The 20212-nt window shown below is 35.4% G+C and overlaps 3 protein-coding genes across 5 annotated transcripts; all 3 read right to left on the reverse strand.

Annotated features, from left to right (window-relative positions):
* Nucleotides 1-475: 475 nt before the first annotated feature.
* LOC130621946 (aquaporin AQPAe.a-like) lies at nt 476-4164 on the reverse strand. 2 transcript variants are annotated; one of them, XM_057437317.1, is made up of 5 exons: nt 4115-4164; nt 2195-2556; nt 1729-1964; nt 1089-1169; nt 476-985 (listed from the first exon to the last, which is right to left on the reverse strand). In XM_057437317.1, exons 2-5 carry the CDS (start codon nt 2511-2513, stop codon nt 848-850), a joined length of 774 nt encoding a protein of 257 aa, XP_057293300.1. In that variant the 5' UTR covers nt 2514-2556; nt 4115-4164; the 3' UTR covers nt 476-847. The 2 variants fall into 2 exon arrangements, with proteins under 2 accessions (XP_057293300.1, XP_057293299.1); XM_057437316.1 differs by lacking the exon at nt 4115-4164 and having other exon boundaries at nt 2195-3164.
* Nucleotides 4165-5456: 1292 nt separating this feature from the next.
* On the reverse strand, nt 5457-13571 carry LOC130621948 (aquaporin AQPAe.a-like). Of its 2 annotated transcripts, none has more exons than XM_057437319.1 (5): nt 13461-13571; nt 10183-10524; nt 7281-7516; nt 6424-6504; nt 5457-5931 (listed from the first exon to the last, which is right to left on the reverse strand). In XM_057437319.1, the coding sequence occupies exons 2-5, from the start codon at nt 10472-10474 to the stop codon at nt 5791-5793; spliced, it is 750 nt and encodes a 249-aa protein (XP_057293302.1). In that variant the 5' UTR covers nt 10475-10524; nt 13461-13571; the 3' UTR covers nt 5457-5790. The 2 variants fall into 2 exon arrangements, with proteins under 2 accessions (XP_057293302.1, XP_057293301.1); XM_057437318.1 differs by lacking the exon at nt 13461-13571 and adding an exon at nt 10659-12136.
* A 1168-nt stretch (nt 13572-14739) lies between these two features.
* LOC130621349 (uncharacterized) lies at nt 14740-19166 on the reverse strand. The gene is made up of 5 exons (XM_057436641.1): nt 18842-19166; nt 18416-18514; nt 16637-16764; nt 16035-16179; nt 14740-15905 (listed from the first exon to the last, which is right to left on the reverse strand). The coding sequence occupies exons 1-5, from the start codon at nt 19089-19091 to the stop codon at nt 15277-15279; spliced, it is 1251 nt and encodes a 416-aa protein (XP_057292624.1). The 5' UTR covers nt 19092-19166; the 3' UTR covers nt 14740-15276.
* Nucleotides 19167-20212: the final 1046 nt, after the last annotated feature.

The following is a 20212-nucleotide window of genomic DNA, read 5'->3' on the forward strand; positions in this document are numbered from 1 at the left end:
AAAACCCGATCTATAATAAGTGTATGCTTTTCTCCACTAATTAGTTCCTAACTGACTGCGTTTTTATTTGTACCTAGTACTCTGGTAAAGGAAAACCTGAACATTGTATGAGTACCACAAGATTGTTAAAATCCAGCAACTTCGTCTCAAGAGCTCCTTAAGTTTTTTTATATAAAAACAGAACGTTGTCTAAATATAAAAAAGCTAACAAGCACTGGGGACGAGGTTAGGAATTCGAGTAATAGGAACTGCTAAAATATAAAAATATATTAGATGAAAGGTTTCTTCCCTTCACACGGTTTGACTTTTATCGATTTGTTTCTTGAATTATTTCTGTTGACCGAGAGTGAATGTGTTAAACTCATCGACGACCTGGGACGTGCAGAAATTAAGTTCTCAGTTCTCATAGTTGGGCGTAAAGCTTCCTATCAGTAAATTTGAAACAACAAATTTACGTTTTTTTTTAATATACAAGTTATCAGATTTTAAAATTTATTTCATACTGTACTATACCAATAGTGCAATTTTTACATTTTTCGTTGCACACAAATAAGTTACATGTATCGCTTCAAAAATTTTTAAAGAAACAAAACAAAACAAAAAATAACCGCGGGTTTTTTTTCACAGAATAACAAGCTTCTAATGCTAACACTTCTAAATTTTATTGGTAGAGCAAAAGTGAGGTAAAAATGGCAATGAAGGAGGGTCGTACATATCAATCTGTATGGTTTCTTCCATGACATCGTTTAGAACCTGAAGAGGCTAAATATACCAGCAATATTTGTGCTCATAAGAAATCATTTTTTAACTCAAAGGGGAAGAGTGATAGTGATCTTTATAATAACATCTACGCTGTTTCTCCATTTAATGGCTCGAGCTCCTTACACTCCTCTTTTTGCGAGCATTCTTCATCCTTTACGAAGAAAATTAATTTATAGATAATAGCAGCAGCTGCACCGCCAACCATTGGTCCAGCCCAATAAACCTAAAAAGAGGAATTTGAGGGTGTTTAGAAGTTAATAAAAAGTGGAATAGAGCTCAAGAAGTGTAATTTTTATTTCTAATATATAATCTACTTTCTTACTTACCCAATGATTATCCCACATGTTCATTACTACAGCTGGTCCGAATGATCGAGCCGGATTAATACCACAACTTGTGTAGGGAATCTAAAAATAAATCATTTCAAATTTACATGTGGATGGATATCTCGCTTCAGTTTCTGTTTTTGTTAAAAAAATATGACTGCTATAAGGAGCAATAAAAATTCCGTTGAAGGATTATTACAATGAAGTCTTTTATCTAGAATACTCCATATCTCAATCTCATTCCCAGCGCGTGTTGTCTCTTTTTTATACCAGGACGGCAAGACAAACTATCTCTGCGCTGATGTCAGAAAAGATACAAGATGCCCTGAAGTCCTATCAAACAAATATCTCGGTCCCTTGCCGGATCTCTCTCTCTCTATTAATATTACACGTCTTTTCTATACCGAGAACTTTCTCTACTTCGTACAAACTCTGATGCTTTGCCAATCAAGAGAGGGAGAGTACACTGCGAGAGTACACATAACCTTCTTAGACGGTCATACTGTATCACACTTTATTTGTTTTGTGCTTATATCCATTTGATTGATTCGCATCATCTTCAACGTAGATGGAGTTACGTGATAGAAACAGTTATCAAATTGTTATAGTTATTTTGCAAAATTGAAAACAAAGTACTAACCAAACAAACATGGCAGACTGTAATGACGATCCCGATTCCCAGGGTGGTTCCATAAGGTTCGACTTTCTTTTTCGCATCAGTGATGGAGAACACAAAGAACACAAGTAAGAAGGTAAATAGAAATTCCAATCCAAAGCCTTGGCCTGGAGAAATTTCTTTGTTTAAACCAGTCACTCCAAGTGACTCACGACGTCCTTTCGGAGTGAGACCATACGTAAGGGCTGCGCCAATAATAGCTAGATTAATAGAACGAAACTGCAAAAGTGGGGAGGAGACATTAGTATGAAGCGACCAAACAAAGTGTTTCTTAGGAGCTCGATGACATATAACGCCTGCTCTTATTGGCGTAACATGTCCAGCGTTTAAAGGGCTAACGCTAGAAGAATGAGATAATTAAAAATACGCCAAATATAACTGATGTAACTCATGACGGATAGTAGTTGCTATTAGAAACAAACAAACATACCTCCAATACATTGAGCCACGATGTAAAGTAAGCCTTTTATGATGGAGATTCTTCCACCAACAATCATACCAAGTGACACAGCAGGATTTAAATGTCCTCCACTAACATGACCAAATGCTTGGGCAAGCGAGGCGATAGCTAAACCGATTCCTATTCCAATTTCAACATTGTTTGATGAAACCGATGCTGGTGAATTTCCCCAACTTAAAGCAACTGATGTTACACAAAGTAAGAAAAAGATGCATCCAACAAACTCAGCAGCGACTGCTCTCCAAAACTCCAAAGATTTAATTTTGTCGAAGCCTGATTCGATCTGCATCGTAGGAAATCTTTTTCGAACAGAACACAAGTACAAGATGACCCTGCAAAAAAGTGTGTTAGATTCGAATACAAACTTTCAGTACGCCCTTTTTTCTTGTTTTGTTATTATTGTCGAGCATAATAAATTTCATTGATCATGGGATTAAATCTTTTATATATAGTTGATAATTATTAATGAAATGAAGAATAAAAAAGAAAACATAATCGATTAGTTCGTTGTGATTTTTCTTTTGTGCGGAAATTTTATCAAATTGGCGCCATCTGTTTAGAAGAACAGGATAGATGAAGCTCCAACCTTGTCCAGGGCTTGTTCGTATCGATGTGAGAAAGGATACAAGATGCCCTGGGTACGAGGTTAAAGCAACTGATGCTGGACAAAGGTAACAAAGGACGAGGTTGTACAACTCGGATATACAAGCTGGTTGACCTGGAAAAATCAGAAGTTTTTTTTTAGAGACCACTATAAGTAATATGCAAAATTACCATTGTGATTTTTGACAACATATATCGAGCATGCGCGTTACGAACATATACATTTTATATGTAGCCTTAATTGTATTTGCAAGCAAAAGAAAAAAAAAGCCAGGTATTTTTCATTTGATCAATTCGTGTTCTCGTTTTCAATGTATTTTCATTGTGGTTTTCCACTTTTTAAATTATTTATATTTTCTTTCATTTCTTTTCTTTTAAAAGCTTTATTTATTTATATCTTATTTCTCAAAGTAACTCATGCTTCCCCACTCGGTTCCAATTTCCTATTCGATTGTTCTAAGCTTGTAGCGAAAAAAGAAACAAAAATAAATATCTTGGAGTTCTACTTACACGAATTTTTTTTCTGAACTTTTTTGAGAATTTGAGAAAGTTTAGGGGAGACAAAATTTCAAAAAAGTCAACTCATAATGATTAGTATAGCTAGCCTGCATTTTTTTTTCTTCTACTTCTTTCACTTTTTCCCGAACGTCAACAGATTGACTGAACTAATATTGACAGGACAAAAAAAATTACTAGCACTACGATCATAGACAAAAGCTGTAGCCTCGATTATTTTTGCGCATAATTACAACGTCACATGTAGCAGAATGGTGGTGGTGGAGTAGGATTGAAGGGGTGCACTAAACCAGTTTTTAATTAGTCAAACAAAAAAATAAGTTATGGTTTGCGAAAACTTATTTATTGGACTTTGTAAGTCTAAAAATTTCGCGAAAATTAAATTTCACACATTTTACGTAAAAAAGAACTTGATTACATTTTTCCCTAATTTTTCCCTTTTTAAATTCACGTATCTATTAGTGTTTTGTAATTGTTGCAAGAATAAATTTTTGCGAACTTTCCGAATAGCGATATTGCCGATAATTTTTGCGAATTTCTTGAAAAACGTATTACAATGTTTAGTTTTTTTAAAAATAATAATAATTTCAGTTAGATGTTTTAATTCTGAGAAAAGAAAATAGAAAGGTCTCCCGCATCAAAACTCTTGTGCCAAAGCAGGCACGTTCACGTCTTTCAGCCTTGAATAACTTTATTATACAGAAAATTATGCTGATCAACTTGCGTTTTATACTCGTTGAACTTTGAAGAATCTTACACTCAATAACTCACCTGTGAAACCACTTTCCACGATTTTAAAACTGACTCATTCTTATTTCTCCCTGTCAAAAAATATCTTAATCACGCACTTAATTATTTATTGTTTATTTCTAAGTATTGTTTTTGAATTGTATATTTAAATTAGTTACAAAACTTTTAAATATTTACATGCATCATAATTTCCTTTCCAAACTTCCAGTGTGTTTTTTTTTTAAATACACTATTTATGAGAATTACACCATTCAAATCTACCAAAATTTAAGAAAAAAAATCAAGTCATGCATGCTCAGGCTAACCTCGATTCTAGGGTGTGTTGTATTTTCTCCAACCTCGTTCCCACGCGTTTTCTCTTTTTGATGAATTTTAAAAGGTTTACTCCGTAATAACGGCTTAAGGGTCACAAGACCTTGGGAACGAGGTTGGTATTTTCTCCTTATTTAGTAAAGGCCCATGGATCAAGTTTGCGTTGAGGCAGTTCGTTGGTTAAACCTACCGAGTTTGTTACCTGTTTTTGTGATGAGTGATCACACAGAAGTGGTTTTCGGTATGTGAATTTTATTAAAACTATTGAGGAAGGTAGAATACTATTTTTAACTACAAATTGAACATTTTTAGAACCAAATTTTTGAATTGTAGGAAAAGAATTAGCTTACACAGCTTAAAAATTTTATATAGTACGGAGTGTGTGATATTTCTTATTAAAGAACTCTGACAATTTTTTAAAAATACGTAAATTTGATTGGTACCCAGGTTATTTTACATATACATTATATTTACATCAGGAGATTGGTAAGTAGGTTGCTTATACACATATATAATGTATGTACATGAGGAGAATGGCAAGCAAGTTGCTTATAAACACTCAAGGAGATTGGTAAGCAGGTTGCAAATACTCACAAATATACTATATGCACACGAGGCGATTGATAAGCGGTTTTCTTATACACACACGAGGAGAATAGTGAGCAGGTAGCAAATACTCACAAATACACTATATGTACACGAGGCGATTGGTAAGTGGTTTGATTATGCACATACATACACACTGTATGTACACGTGGAGATTGGTAATTAGGTTGCTTGCCCTAATGTACACTTTACACTTACCGGACTTGGTTGTTGTATATATTTTTGTCTTTTCGTTGTATTTATTTACTTTCAGCGAATGCTCCAACCGTACATAAATCTTTTGATCCTGCCAAAATGTCGCCCGAATTTGTCGTGTAAGTGCTTTCATTAGGAACAAATCTATGTAATTTTGACATTTATAGATACTAGTATTCCGTGTTAAGTTCATTTATTTGCGCAATTGAAGCCTTGTCTAATTATGGGGCTTATATAATACAACGGAAACTTTGTAAACAGTTCATTGAAATTTTATTATCATTTCTACACATTTATGCATATCTACACCCTCGTCCCAAAATTGTTTTGCCTTGTGCCTCTCTTATATTAAAAAGCCAAAAAAACCTGGGGACGAGGGTGTACATATCTACAATTAGTTTAAAAAATCAGACCTATTGCCGTGACATAAAACTAGCACCCTCGTCTCCAGGGTTTTTTGCTGTTTTGATATGAGAGACGTCTTCTCCTATTTTAAAAACGCAAAAAACCCTAAGGACAAAGGTGATGAAACTAGTGCAACTATTATTTTTGGAATAATTTAATTTCTGCTTCTTTTTCTTCCTTCATGCAGACACATCTTCTCGTAAAGGTTTCAGCTCTGTAATATCATTACTGTCATTATTTTTTTCATCATCAACGTAAAGAAAGTTGTCGTAAACAAGAGGTGCAACTGCTCCTCCAACCATTGGTCCAACCCAGTATACCTAAAACATATGAAGGGAATGTTCCTTCACATAAGCGTCCAACTTCTTTTTTTGAAAATTTAACTGACTGCTTTTCAAAAAAGGGGTCTATTTAAGATTTATCTTTTTAATAAGCCATATAAAGTAAGGAAAAAATAGGTTTATCTAACTGTCATCGCTAAATATCCTTTAAAGCTACTTTCTATGTTTCTCCTTGATATACTAAATTATTATTTGTAAACTTTTAGAAATATTCTTTAGTTCAACATTTGAAACTTTGGGGATTGTCTCGACGATTTATAAAAATTTGAGAGCAATATTAGATCTTAAATTTTAAAATCATTCTCGTATCGATAGATTTTTTTTTCGAGTTTTATCCCTGCGCTAGGGTTAAGGATGAATTAAATAAATAGTGAGGATATATCGTGAAACAAACTTTTTTTCGTACATGCGCAGTAGATGGATGCCAATGAGCAAGCAAAATGACTAAAAGCTTTTATTTGCCTTACTCACCCAATGGTCTTTCCAGTCATTTAATATAAGCGCTGGTCCGAATGATCGAGCTGGATTAATTGAACTTCCGGTGTAGGGAATCTAAAGAATGGAACGTAAAATATAAGCAAAAATAAAGCGGAACTCACATCAATATACGGAATATATACGGATCTCTCTAATAATACCAGTAGTTGTTAAAAATTGCTGCCAAATTTCTCCTTTGTACTAAGGTTGCACGAAATATGTACATCCAAGTGTATTTTCCCACAGGTTAGCAATTAGTATGTGTATGAATTGTTAAAAAGTTTTTTATTGGTATGTTGATATACACTACACTTGAAATAAAGATGTGTGCAACCATTTTGAATAGACATATAACAGGAATTATTAATAACTTGTCGGTAGCCTGGGGGTTTCCCGTTCTTTATTCACCGCATTTTGTGTGTCTCGCTACTTGAGGTACCATTTTGGCGCACGAACATTCAGACAACTGCTATTATTAAAGAATCTATTCGTTGGCCCGTGGATAAATCGTCCTTTATATACCACATTTTGTGTGTCCCCCTACTTGAGGTAACATTTTGCGCAGAGACGGACAAAATACAGCTATTATTGTAGAGATAAATTAGTGTACACAACGCTTGAGTGCTAACTGTAGAGTACGTTCGGATGTATTTTTGAAATTGCAGCCAAAGCCTGAAATGTGTTTGATCTTAATCTTAGAAAAAAAGTCTCCGGAGAATAAAAATTGATCTCACTTTGATATAACCGAATAATTTTTTTCCAGCTTAAGCCTATGAATACATTACAAAAGAATAGAGTATCCTTTGCAAGAAAAAATATTATGCGTATCATTTTTGTTGTTGTTTACTCACCAAAGCAAAATGTGCTACCGTAACGACAATACCAATACCAAGAGTGATTCCATAAGGTTCAACTTTCTTTTTCTCATCAGTGATGGAGAACACAAAAAATACGAGTAGAAATGTAAACAGGAGTTCCAATCCAAAAGCTTGTCCTGAAGTTATATCTTTGTTTACCCTGGTAACACCAATTTTCTGCTCAAGTTCAACTGACATAAGACCGTACGTTAATGCTGAGCCGGCAACAGCTAAATAAACACAGTCATAAATATTATACTTCTTAAAAATAGGGGAGAATTGCTTAGACGTGCTAGTTATTAGAAAGTTAAACTCAATAGCATAACTCTTGCAACACTCTTCATTCGTATTTTTAATTGAGCCAATATTAATCGAAAACGTCATTAAAATGGCAGCTGTAACCATAGTAATAACCCCTTTCATGTTTATAGGCAATCAGCAATGCACGAAAAAGCAATGCGGATAATATGTACGACGCGCGATCGCCTGTGGAATCTTTCACGGGTTACCTTAAGGGAAGAAAAGTTTGTGGAAGTAAAGATTGTGGGATTAAAGATTGCGAATTCATGGTTGAAAAATATCATAAATTGGTTTGGGGGTGAATTTGTGATAGAATCATGAAATTGCGGAATTTAAAATTGTGAATTAAACCATAAATTTTTCTCAAAAAAATGCATCACAATTTTTTTTATCTTGGTTATTAAAATTTGTTCTTTAAAAATTTCTTTCGATGAAAATAATTAAGGGGATTCCCCTGTAAACCTTCATCATATAGCAGAAATAACTTGTCTTTTTCTTGGAAATCGACAAAATTAGATTCTAAATTTTTTTCTTCTTCGAAATTTGGAAGAAAAGATTGCGAATGGCGTAAATTTTCAAGGGATTGTGACAAAAAAGATTCCGCAATTTTTTCGTCCGCAACATCGTCTTTAATAATTTCTTCCCCTAACCCTATTCGGTCCAGGGTTTTTCGAACAAATTATAACCGGGGGGGCTGCTAAAAATTCAATTACTTTAGTTCTAGACGGAAACTCTACATTCTGTTTGATGTTTCTAAAAGCTATATAAAAGTTATTTAACATTTTTTCAGGTTTTTACATAGATCGCATAAAAAGTTGTCAAAAATTGCCCGAAAATCCGTTTTTTTCACAATTTTCGGGTAAAATCCAAAAAAATCGGGAAATCGGACTAATAACTTGTCCAAAACATGGAAAACGATTCTTCTTGATGAAACAAAGTTGTGTTGTAAGTTTCAAGTTCAAAGGATAATTTTAACAAGAGTTATTATATTTTCCCCAATATAATAAGGGTTTCATAGAGATTTTTAGGGGTAGTTTCGAGTAATAGCCAATATCAAAGCCTCTGAAAGGCATAGTGCGAAAATTTTGCATGCAGGTGTCCCGGACCGAATAGGGTTAAGGTATGTGAACCAATTTTCAAATGTTTGATCACTCTCTCAGTGACGACAAAAATAGAAATAATGTGCTATATCATGCTTCCTACATACAACATCACAGAAGCAAGAGCTTTACAGCTCGTGGAAAGCATGGTTTTTAAGTAGGCTAGGAGTCGGACGTAGCTTTAAGAGTCAAGACACATAAATGAATGAATGTATTTTTCCTTACCTGTCGGTTCCCACGATCCCAGACCTCTAAAATACTGACAACTATGTGCACAGGCCTCCAAAACGTTCAAGCTTTTAAAAACAAAATGTGATATCCAGTATTAAAACGGGTGGAGATTTTAGAAAAATAATTTTAAAATCACATCAAAGATTGTCAATAAGCACGTACAACGCAATATCAATTTCATGAATAAACTCAACAGTTAATCTATCTCACTTATCTCACTTTTCAACTGTGTTTTCATTTTTGTTTTTCGCTTTTCTTTTTAGCTCGTTTTAATCGCATTTGTGATGGTGACGGAGTTTGACGTGCTGTAATTGATCCACCGCGGGGCTTTATTGTACATTTTAAATTTTCTTAATAAAATGTTCTTACTATGCCGAAACAACAATTTTCACGTGTTGTGTTTATGCTGTAACGCAGTGATATTTATAGAACATAATCCGTATTTGAATTATGACCTCTAGCTTTTGGCGGGAAAGAAATAGGTCTGGTTCATGTCTTCCTTTTTTTTAAGAAATATACTTTCTAGGTTCAGCCTGAAGGTGTCTTATCTTTAATGGAGACTTTCTGAAAATTGACGGAGTCGGACTCATGTTTTATGCTTCTAGAATAATTTTTAACAAGATTCCCAATATCTTGCGAGTTAGCAGTTGAAAATACCTATAATCTGAGCGTCAACTTAAAGAATATTTATAAATAATAAATAATAATAACAAATGTCTTCCTTATAAAGCCTCTTATTCAATCGCTGGCTTCGATTTTATTTATAAAATTGCGGACTTTTTTACACTATTACACAATCCTCAATATTACTCCCAACGTTGTCACAAATAGTAAGGCACCGAAAGGGCATTTCGCTTCTCCTATGTTTTGAGATTTTGCGTGGCTTTACTGTAATATTTGAAACGGACTCTTTATTTATCGCTGAACTAATTCGTTCGAAGACTTGTGTCTTCCAGGAGACCGTGTTGCAAGCGGAAAGTTGCCGATATTCTGCCGTTTAAAGATAACTGACTGGTAGACTTGTTGTAGAGATTCTGTCTTTTTGTGCGGAAGGTCGCGGGTTCAATCCTCGGCCGAGTCATGCGAGGGACTATAAAATTGTGAAAAAATCGTTTCTGCTTAACGCTAGGTAGTAGTCTGAGTGGCTGTTGTGCTTGCACGCCTTCCGTAGCTTAAGTAGGAGCTTTAAGTAAACCCTCTTAGCAGGACCCTTATTGATAACAGACATTTCACAAACAAGTTGCAAAATGATTTGATTTGCTTACCTCCAGCACATTGCGCCACGATATAAAGTAAGCCTTTTATGATGGAGATTCTCCCTCCAACAATCATACCAAGTGACACAGCAGGATTTAAATGTCCTCCACTAACATGACCAAATGCTTGGGCAAGCGAGGCGATAGCTAATCCAACTCCCAATGCAATACCAACATAGTTACCAATAGTAACCATATTTGTCACGCAAAGCAGAAAAAACATGCATCCGAGATATTCAGCAAACACAGCTCTCCATAGCTTTTGACTTGATAATTCATTTAAGCCTGTATCTATGTTCATCACCAATTGCTAAACGGGCGCATAAACGGAAAATTTGAAAAAACTGTATTCTAAAAAAAATTAGTATAGCATTTGAAAATAAGTTTTCATGTAAGGTTACATTCAAAGTTTACCAGTTATTCAAATCTCGCTTTATGTCGTGCAAAAGAAAAGTCTGAGTAAAGACATAATGATCAAGGCTTACCAAAGATGACAGACTTTTTTTTTTTGATTACCAGTATCCAAACAAATAAATTTTGCCAAACATATTTCACCGAACATATTTTACTAAACATATAACATAAACATGTTTTCCCATCTAAACAATGTTAAGAAGGAAAGACCCTATAAACGCATACGTAATTCGTACGTATTTGTCATTCCTATTCTCACAAAAAATAAACAAGAGAAGGGTACTTCAAACCAGGGAAGAAGACGTTAAATCAGGGAAGAAGACGTTAAATCAGGAAAGAAGACGTTAAATCAGGGAAGGAGACGTTAAACCAGGAAAGAAGACGTTAAATCAAGGAGAGAAGACGCTAAATCAGGGAAGGAAACGTTAAATCAGGGAAGAAGACGTTAAATCAGGAAAGAAGACGTTAAATCAGGGAAAGAAAATGTTAAATCAGGGAAAAAGACGTTAAATTAGGGAAGAAGACGTTAAATCAGGGAAGAAGACGTTAAATTAGGGAAGAAGACGTTAAATTAGGGAAGAAGACGTTAACTCAGGGAAGAAGACGTTAAATCAGGAAAGAAGACGTTAAATCAGGGAAGAAGACGTTAAATTAGGGAAAAAGACGTTAAATTAGGGAAGAAGACGTTAAATCAGGGAAGAAGACGTTAAACCAGGGAAGAAGACGTTAAATCAGGAAAGAAGACGTTAAATCAGGAAAGAAGACGTTAAATTAGGGAAGAAGACGTTAAATCAGGGAAGAAGACGTTAAATTAGGGAAGAAGACGTTAAATCAGGGAAGAAGACGTTAAATCAGGGAAGAAGACGTTAAATTAAGGAAAGGGACGTTAAACTAGGAAAGAATACATAAGTGTTCGACTTTCTCAAACAGACTCCGTTATAGTCACTTTTCAAATAACTCACATATGAACCTAAAGCCAATATCTAATATCTGTTTAACTTCTGTTTAAACTGGAACGATATTTTCCTTGGTTTATTTGTCTCTCACCCTAATGTCAGCTACATGTCGTCGAGTTAAGATACTATGATTTAAAAAGAAGGTATCAACAGCGCAAACAGATGAAATAAAAACAGTTAAATCGTCTTAAGGCTAAATTATGATATCTGGATTATCCGATTACATCAATCTAATTTAAAAAGAAATCACACTGTTTCTTTAAACAACGCTTAAAGATTTTTGTTTGCATCGAAATATTGATGTACACATGAATGTAATTCATTATTAGCTGACAAAAAATACATTCAAAATGACAACTTCCTTATCATCGGTAAAATGGTTAAAGTACTTAGTTATGCAACTGCACAACAAGCAACGCGTGAAAACAGGACTAATCCGAGCGTGCAGTTTCGCTCATTGAATGCAACCTCGTTCCCAAAGGCTTTTGACTTTTTAGCATCGGGACTGGCGGCGAAAAAACTTGTTTAGCCGTCAAGTGAGCGCAAGCGGCTTTGACATAGGCAACAATCCCTGGGGACGAGATGCATTGATTAAGCGTGCGCGCTATTCGGACGGAAGAAAATTGGTGTAGATTTATTTTCACGATAACCCATAAAATTTCGCTCAAAATCAGCGTGGATTCAATTTGGACAAGTAAGGTTTTCTTAAATACCTTGTTGGAAGGAATTTTCACGACAAAAAAGTTTATTGTTGTTGCAGTAATTTTTTTTCGAATAAGTTTATTTTAGGTTTTTTGCGGGGATTGAATTTTGCGGATTCGAACATTTTTTTTATTTTATTCTGGTATTAGCACTTTTTGAAAAATTCTATAACTTCACCAAAATATTAAGACAATGTTACTTTTTTGATCATTTTGCAATTCGGTAAAAAGTATCATCATCTCGCGAATAATACTTTTCCAGACGCGCAAGTTTAAATTGCACCGGTCAGTACTTTCCAAGGCGTCCGTTTTACAGCATAATCCTCGCCAGGACCCACAAAGGTTGCGAAACCTGAGAAAAATGGCCAAATTGACGTCAGCAACACTTCTATTTCACCAAATAAATCAAGACCCGAAGTTCTAACTCGGCTGTAAACATTGGCAAGTGATTTTTAACAAGATTAGATTGCCTAAACAACCTTGCATAAACAATCTACATATTTACTTGTGAGACAAACTTTAAATATTTACCACCTTGTCTGAACATATGTTGACATATATCGGCTTGTAGTATGATTACGTTGCCATGTTTTATATCCTAATTATACTTTCTTTATAACATTACAACTTAAGCTTGCCGTCCGAGATTGTCAGAAAGAGAAAAAGACCCCTGGGGACGTAACAATACAACACAACCTCGCCGTTCAAGATTGTCAAAAAGAGAAAAAGACCCCTGGGGATGTAACCTTACAACAGAACCTTCCAGTCCGAGATTGTTATAAAGAGAAAAATACCCCTGGGGACGTTACCTTACAACACAACCTCGCCGTCTGAGTTTGTCAGAAAGAACTCCTGGGTACGTAACGTTACAACATATTACCAAAGTAGGGTGCGTCTGCATTATTTTCTTGTTGTAGAACTTAATTTTAACTGCGAGCTTTTCTTGAAAACTACAAACATAAAAAGCAGTTTATTTCGCTCATTTCGAAAAGGGGGACAATTCATCGGCAAGGGAAGAGTTATTTCAGAAAAAAAATAAACAAAACTTCCATGAGGAAAGATTTGCAAGGGAAAGTTTCTCGTCTTGTTGTGAATAAAGTTATCCTGCAAAGATAACATTATTCCCAAGAGAATACCAATACACATACGATAAGTAGAACAAACAATTACCCCTAACATTATATTATTCCAATAAATCAAAACAAACATACACTACCCGTCTTCAACAACTTGTCAAACCAAACGCTGCCCACATAATGTTATCGATTCTTCAACAAATCAAGTCATTTAAACATTTCCTGCGAAAGTTCCGGTATCATTTGTAGAAGTGAAGTAATATTCCTTCCACTGCTCTCCTTTGCAGACAAGCATAACAATCTGTAAAGCTTCCAAGATAAATTTATTGACCCCAGCGGTGGAGAACTTAATTCGCATTCTCATCACTGTACGTAACTTCTTATCTTGTTTCGTTCCCTTTTATTTATATTACATTTACACTAGTGAAAAGTTGAGTATACACACAGTTTGTTTTGTCTTCTGTAATATACATTCGTAAAAAGCACAGACTCTCTCGCTTTAAATTTATCTCTTTGCTATTTTAATAAGATTAAATCCAGCGAGATTATCAAGTAAAGACCTCCCACACAAGGTGAAAATTAGTACAGAAAAGTGTTAGTAGTGTAAACATACCTATATTCTAATGTAATAGGGGTGTTGTTAAGCAAGCGCATTGAAAAACCATTAAAAATGTCATTAATTAATTGAATCATCACTTAACAGAAACATGTGTGTGCCACTTGTACAAAACTTAGACGATGACCCAAACGGTCATAAACTATGTTCATGACGACACCATATTAGACCAGAACAAATTTGGAACTCTGTTTCGACCTATTGTTAACGAAATCTTTGACCTTTTTAAACTGTATTTAAAATATGACTCACCCAAAGTAACTATATTACGAATTGTGCAAAGTATTTACCTTTAATTTATGTACCATTACTTGACCAAAGAATCTTTTATGGCTTTCCAAAGTACTGTGACTCACCTAAAGGCTTCTTTTCATTTATAGCCGCAACTCCCAACGTTTAATATCTATTAAAGCTTAGTATGGTTTAGTATGTGGTGAACACATGGCCTTTGGAAGCTGCCTTAAAGTGCCTCTATGAAATTTTTTCCCCGAAGTACATACTTTTAGCAAGTGATGTGTACTTACTATTAGTATTTTCACATCATGAATTATTGTTGTTGCTGTTGTTGTTGTTGTCGTCGTTGTCGTTGTTGTCGTTGTTGTCGTTGTTGTCATCGTTGTCATCGTTGTCGTCGTTGTCGTCGTTGTCGTCGTTGTCGTCGTTGTCGTTGTTGTCGTTGTAGTTGTTGTTGTCGCTGTCGTTGTTTTTGCTGTCTGTTATCGTTGTTGTTGTTGTTGCTATTGTTGTTATTATTGTTGTTTAGAACTATAATAACGAGAAAAATAAAAACTTAACATTTTTGCTTGTTCCGTAATTAAAACACGTTTTCGTAAGAACTCGAGAAGAGTACATAAATCTACAATAAGTAGGTCGTTTACAAAATATTGTCTTGATATAGATAGTAAATTTGCTCTTGTTTCAACACACCAGGTACATCTTTGATCGATACGCTATGTGTCTTCTTTCTCTTCTCAGCAACTGATTTTACTAAATTCTTTTTATAACAAATCCATCGTCGCTCCGTTATGTATTTTTCATATGCTTCTTGAAATGTCAATAGACTTTGCAAATATGTTGATTTCATTTCTTCCAGCACACGTCCGCCATTATGGCGCGAAAATGCTATCGTGCCAATTTGAACAACTTCAACCTAAAATATTCAAAACTAGCCGTGAGCTAAAAATTCTCGGGAATTCACACGCGTCACAATTCGCAGCCGCCATCTTTGGTTCATACACAGACAACGAGTATGAGGACAGCGTGATTGGATATGAATAGGTTTTGATATTAGATTCAGAAAGATAAAAAAAATTGATGTTTCGGGTACGAAGTGTTTATTTCTAGCAACAATATACAGATAGCCCTGCTATCCCATTTGATTGAAAAAACAATGTAAAGCTACCCTTACCATTCGCTGTATTGTAACAATAATGTAAACCTACCCTCCCAACACTGATAACATACAGTCCTTCTAAACTTTCACCGACATTGAAGAAATCTCCATCAGATAATTCTCTAACCATAAAATACCGCGTTTCCAAGACGTCGGCCTGTTTTGAACAACGTCTTTTAGTTACCAATTGAACGTCGTTATTACACGGCATATATTCGTTACTATAGCTACTAAGACGTTTAAATGTATCGACAGAATTTGTTTCATTACCAGTTTTCAACGGTGGTAACGTATACTTGTATTTCTTTTTCGACACGAACTTTTTGAGTAAATCAATCCTCCGCACAACAGAGCAGTGTCCTGACGCGATGAAAAACACACGATCATTTCGCAGCTTTTTTTCGCTAACTATCACCTGAAATAAGACATTGAAATGTAAACAGACACCCTCACACCTTGTAACGAAGAATTTAGATACGTGTAAAACAAAGACTGGAATTAACAAAGAAAACAGCAGCCAAAAAAGAATTTTAATAAAGACTCTACGGTTGACAAAAATCAAGTAGCATTCTCGCCCTCAGAGTTCTTTGAGGTGAAACCTAGAGATATGGGAACAAGAATGACCAAGAAGGTTATACCTTCACTTATTATGAGTTTTCATACACAAAAGAAGCATTTATTTAAAAAAATTCATAGTCATATCACTTACGCTGTTTGGAGGGTAGTTCTTCATTTTAGAGTGTCCATTTACAAGTTTTAGTTCCCTGGTTGTCCATCCTTGAAAAACTGGGTGAGAACTTAATAAATTAACACGAATCTCCCACTCTCGCTGGTGGCTAGTATGTAGCACCTAAATGAAAAAAGTCATTTTTCTACGCCATGATGCGTTATTTGTGTTTTACGACATTAATTCCGCCACCACCGCCCATTTCATGCCCTTTTTTTCCCGAACACTTTCTTGTAATAATTTAGTACGGGCGAAGCACCGACAACATTACACAAACTATAAATAAAAAAAAAATTTAGATAAAACTTAGTGTCGTTATTATATTTTGAGTCAGTGGTTTTCACATACTGAAATAAATAAAAAAGCGCGAGTGTCCTTTCATTTAATTTTGTTTTATTAAACTCAAAAAATTTATTTGATCGCGTGAGCATGTTTATCCAAATCACACACTACCCTAACTAACTGTGAGAACGAATCAAACCAACCAATTAAAATTTTTTTTAACCTTTTGTCAATCAATTTGTACAAAAAAATACTTTACGTGCTCAGAGTAAAATATTTCTTAACTCAACTTCTTTACCTCATCAAAATCAGGTTTGTCCACTCTTAAGAATTCTGATGTCCCTCGGCACAATATGGAAGCAGCTCTTTTGGTGTTGTGAAGTAATGCCAGTTCACCAAACGAATCCCCGGCCTGTAACTCCCCAACTCGCTATAATAACAAAGCAAATATAGGAGGCAATAAAGAAAATTTTAAAATACTATTTTAACGTATCTGACAACGAACAAGGATATTGTCATCATATCCATGTTGTCGGAAAAAATCACCGGACACATTTATTTCAAGAGAATTTTATCTCTACCAAACGCTATCTGTAACAAAACTTCACACCATTTTCACTATAGCTTTACAAAATTTCTGTGTGGAAAATATTTTTTAGCAGCTACACTTTTGTAGCAATAAATTTCGTCATCAGATAGCGTGAGCTTACCTGCGGGCGGACTGGGAAAAACGTTGGGAAATGAGGACCAAGCGCAAATGAAAATGCTTTAAAAGATGAGTGAAAACAAGGAAAAGGGAGAAATAACACTGCATTTTATTCAATTAATTTTATTCAGTTGTTGAAGCCATTTCAATGTAGAGGGTTTTTTTTAGCAGAGAATGATGTTGTCAATTTTCAAGTGTTTGAATGACATCGAATGTTTTGTCACATTTCAGAATCAAACGGATTGTAAAACACACGAAATTAAACTGGAAAGTGGCGATGCTATGTATTGCTGCAAAGATTCAATCTCGTATCAAAAGGTAGTCACTTCTGTAACTATAACTAGTCGGGGTCTGTGGAAAACTCCACGGTTTCGCCCGTCCTTTTTATACCGCATTGCGTGTGTCTCGCTTTTGCAGTTACCATTATGCGCAGAGACAGACAGACGACAGCTATTATTATTATTAAGTCGTTGCCCGTGGAAAAATCCACGGGTTCGCCCGTCCATTATATTTACCCGTGGCAACAAAGTGTATAAAAATATATCGCATTTGATATTCGTGTTTCCTTAACATCATTTTTTAACTGAGCGAGGGGTCCGCGCAGAGACAGACAGACGACGGCTATTATTATAGAGATAGAGACCACAGAATCTATTCTGTAGTTGTAGTTGTAGAAGGATCTTTTTTGTCTAAGAGACGCGGAGAACGAATCAGTAAACACGCTGTGTCTGTGAATGCACAAAAAAAAGGCTGACGATAACAAAGACTTAAAAGTTGACATATCCCTGATGCGTTTGTGGAAGTAATTCAACAACTGATGGTCATCTGGAAAGTGTTAAAATTAAGTTCCATTATTAACAGAAAAAAATCGCGCTGCGCTAGAAATGAACATGGGTCTCTGGTGGTGGAATTGAAATTCTGTGTATTTATTACTTATTATGGCGCCAAGGTGTGAAAAATAAAAACAGTACGAAAAAGATTAAAGAGTGTAAGAATAGATTGATCGTGTACAAAAATTGTTAGTTTGTTTTTCTTTTTCTAGTAGTTAAAAGTGTGGGTTCTTACGCGGGTGGGCTTATCTGCAGGCGGAGAAATACGCTAGTAAAAGGAGCAAGCTTATACGCGGGGGGGGGGGGGGGGGGGCTTATATGCGGGTGGCTTATACGCGGGTGGGCTTATCTGCGGTATTTTACGGTAATCATGTTACTTTAATTTAATGTAACTTTTGCTACACAGGCAAGTTGTTATCAACAACTTGTAGCCATTGAATCAATCTCGACCCCAGAAGCACAGCGCCAAAAAGAGACACAAAGCCCTGGGATGAGGTTGTAATAGAATCTGATAATGTAGCTACAAGAACGTTGGTATGACTTACTTGTGTGTAGTGTTCGTTGATAAAGGGATCGAACTCTATCCTTTCAACTATCACAGCTCCCGACACGATGAAATAAAACGAACTTCCAGGATGACCTACAAAAGAAGCAGGGACATTTTCGACCAAAGGATTTACCTTTATCAATAAAATGTAAAATATGGTGAGTAAAGTTGTTGTGAGTAACTTAGGATGACAGGAAGCGACTCTCCTCTTTTATCAACATGTTGATCATGACATAATGAACCATATCCATGGCCAAGCAGTACGGTAGTTATGTTTGAAATGTGACGTATTTAGATATCTTTTTAGCAGAGAGGTATTACGCATGTGCGATTCTTAAAGTCATTCTTTCAAACCTTATCACTTAGGAATAAAAAAAGATCAGAAATGTGATTTGCCAGCTTTTAAATAACGTGAGGTACCTTGTTTAATGATAAGCCTTCCATCTTCAAATTTATCGTAATAAATCACTCTTGCCAATTCTTGCTTCACAAACAACGGATATCGATCGAAACATTTTAGTCGATACACTATCTTCTGAATTAACTTGACTTCCTGGTCAGTACGGACACTTGATGGTTTGGATAAAATCTCAATGGATTGTGGTGAAAGTTTTCCACACGTTTGAATATCCGATCTGAAAGCTAAAACAAAAAACATAGGTTGCCCCATATGTTGCTATATTTTATTTTATCATACACTTGGAAAGAATAGAATAATTGGGTAGGAAAGTGTAGGACCTTGACAGTTCCTGGAACGAAGCACAGGCGTAAACCCTAAAAAACTTGGCAGAAATTAGTACGTGTAGACTTGCCGTAGAGAAATTTGAGTTTGGTAGCTAACACAGACTGGATCAGATAAAAGGAAGGTCATATACCATGCTCAATCAATTCTAGCATAGAAAGCGACCGTTAGATGGTGATGGATGATGATGATGATGACGATGAAGGTAGTGATGATGATAACACCGTCTCAACTGTTGCTTACTTGTTGCTTATTAAGACAAAATCCACCTTTTTGATTCGTTAGTCAATCGCAATTAAACTTTTGGAAAATTTTGGAAACTTCTGTTGTTTTTTCCGTACCTGTTTCCGTACCCCCTTTTTTTACTTAGCCACTTTAGGGTGGGCTGTTGTTATCAAGGTGCTTCGTCTTTTAAAGGTTCGAGATTTATGAAATAAAACTGTACAGAGAATATGAATTTTTTTTAAAAAAAAACATCAAATTATGCGTAAGCAAAAATTCCTTTTCTTACCATTAAGATTGAATCTTAGCTTCTCTCCTCTGTCGGTTTTAAACCCATCTTGTTCTTTTTGAGTTTTGTTGGCAGCTTCTTTAGCCCATATCGTGTTGGTTAATATCATACGAACGAGGCGTTTAAAGCGATTATTTTTTCCTTGAATAGGCTGCTCTGGGATTTCATCCTTTTTCCCGCCGTTTTGTTTTATTGACAATTCAGCGTCCATTGCCTCATAATTGCAAGGGCTTGCCAACATGAGGTCGCGATTGCTTGGTTCATGCTCAGCCGGGCACGGAGAAGTGTTACACGATTCATCAGACATAATAAATTTAAAGAAATCTACCCTGTATATATTTTTATTATCTTTTTTTTTTGCAGCCGTGTTTTAGAATGTTGAGTGAACTTTGTGACGTCAAATATTTCATACACCTGCACATACACGACGTCACGAATTGGGCACGCTAACATTACGTGTTGTCAAAAGTCTGGGTAACGCAAGCGGGTTACCTGCCTGTCATAATTGGCTTAGTATCCCTCCTGACAATGGACACGC

This window comes from Hydractinia symbiolongicarpus, chromosome 12, assembly GCF_029227915.1.
Source record: "Hydractinia symbiolongicarpus strain clone_291-10 chromosome 12, HSymV2.1, whole genome shotgun sequence".
Classification (NCBI taxonomy): domain Eukaryota; kingdom Metazoa; phylum Cnidaria; class Hydrozoa; order Anthoathecata; family Hydractiniidae; genus Hydractinia; species Hydractinia symbiolongicarpus.

Bases quoted from the DNA above. Each gene is read 5' to 3' on its own strand.
- LOC130621946 (XM_057437317.1), bottom strand. From the start codon at position 2,513: ATGCAGATCGAATCAGGCTTCGACAAAATTAAATCTTTGGAGTTTTGG. The intron at 1,965-2,194 runs GTATGTTTGTTT...CTATTAATCTAG, and splicing joins CGTGGCTCAATGTATTGGAG to CTATTATTGGCGCAGCCCTT. The intron at 986-1,088 runs GTAAGTAAGAAA...TCCTCTTTTTAG, and splicing joins ACATGTGGGATAATCATTGG to GTTTATTGGGCTGGACCAAT.
- LOC130621948 (XM_057437319.1), bottom strand. From the start codon at position 10,474: ATGAACATAGATACAGGCTTAAATGAATTATCAAGTCAAAAGCTATGG. The intron at 6,505-7,280 runs GTGAGTAAACAA...TCCATTCTTTAG, and splicing joins CGGTAGCACATTTTGCTTTG to ATTCCCTACACCGGAAGTTC. The intron at 5,932-6,423 runs GTGAGTAAGGCA...CATATGTTTTAG, and splicing joins ATGACTGGAAAGACCATTGG to GTATACTGGGTTGGACCAAT.
- LOC130621349 (XM_057436641.1), bottom strand. From the start codon at position 19,091: ATGGGGCAACCTATGTTTTTTGTTTTAGCTTTCAGATCGGATATTCAA. The intron at 18,515-18,841 runs GTACCTCACGTT...CTTCTTTTGTAG, and splicing joins AAGGCTTATCATTAAACAAG to GTCATCCTGGAAGTTCGTTT. The intron at 16,765-18,415 runs GTCATACCAACG...TATTATAGCGAG, and splicing joins CGAACACTACACACAAGTAA to TTGGGGAGTTACAGGCCGGG.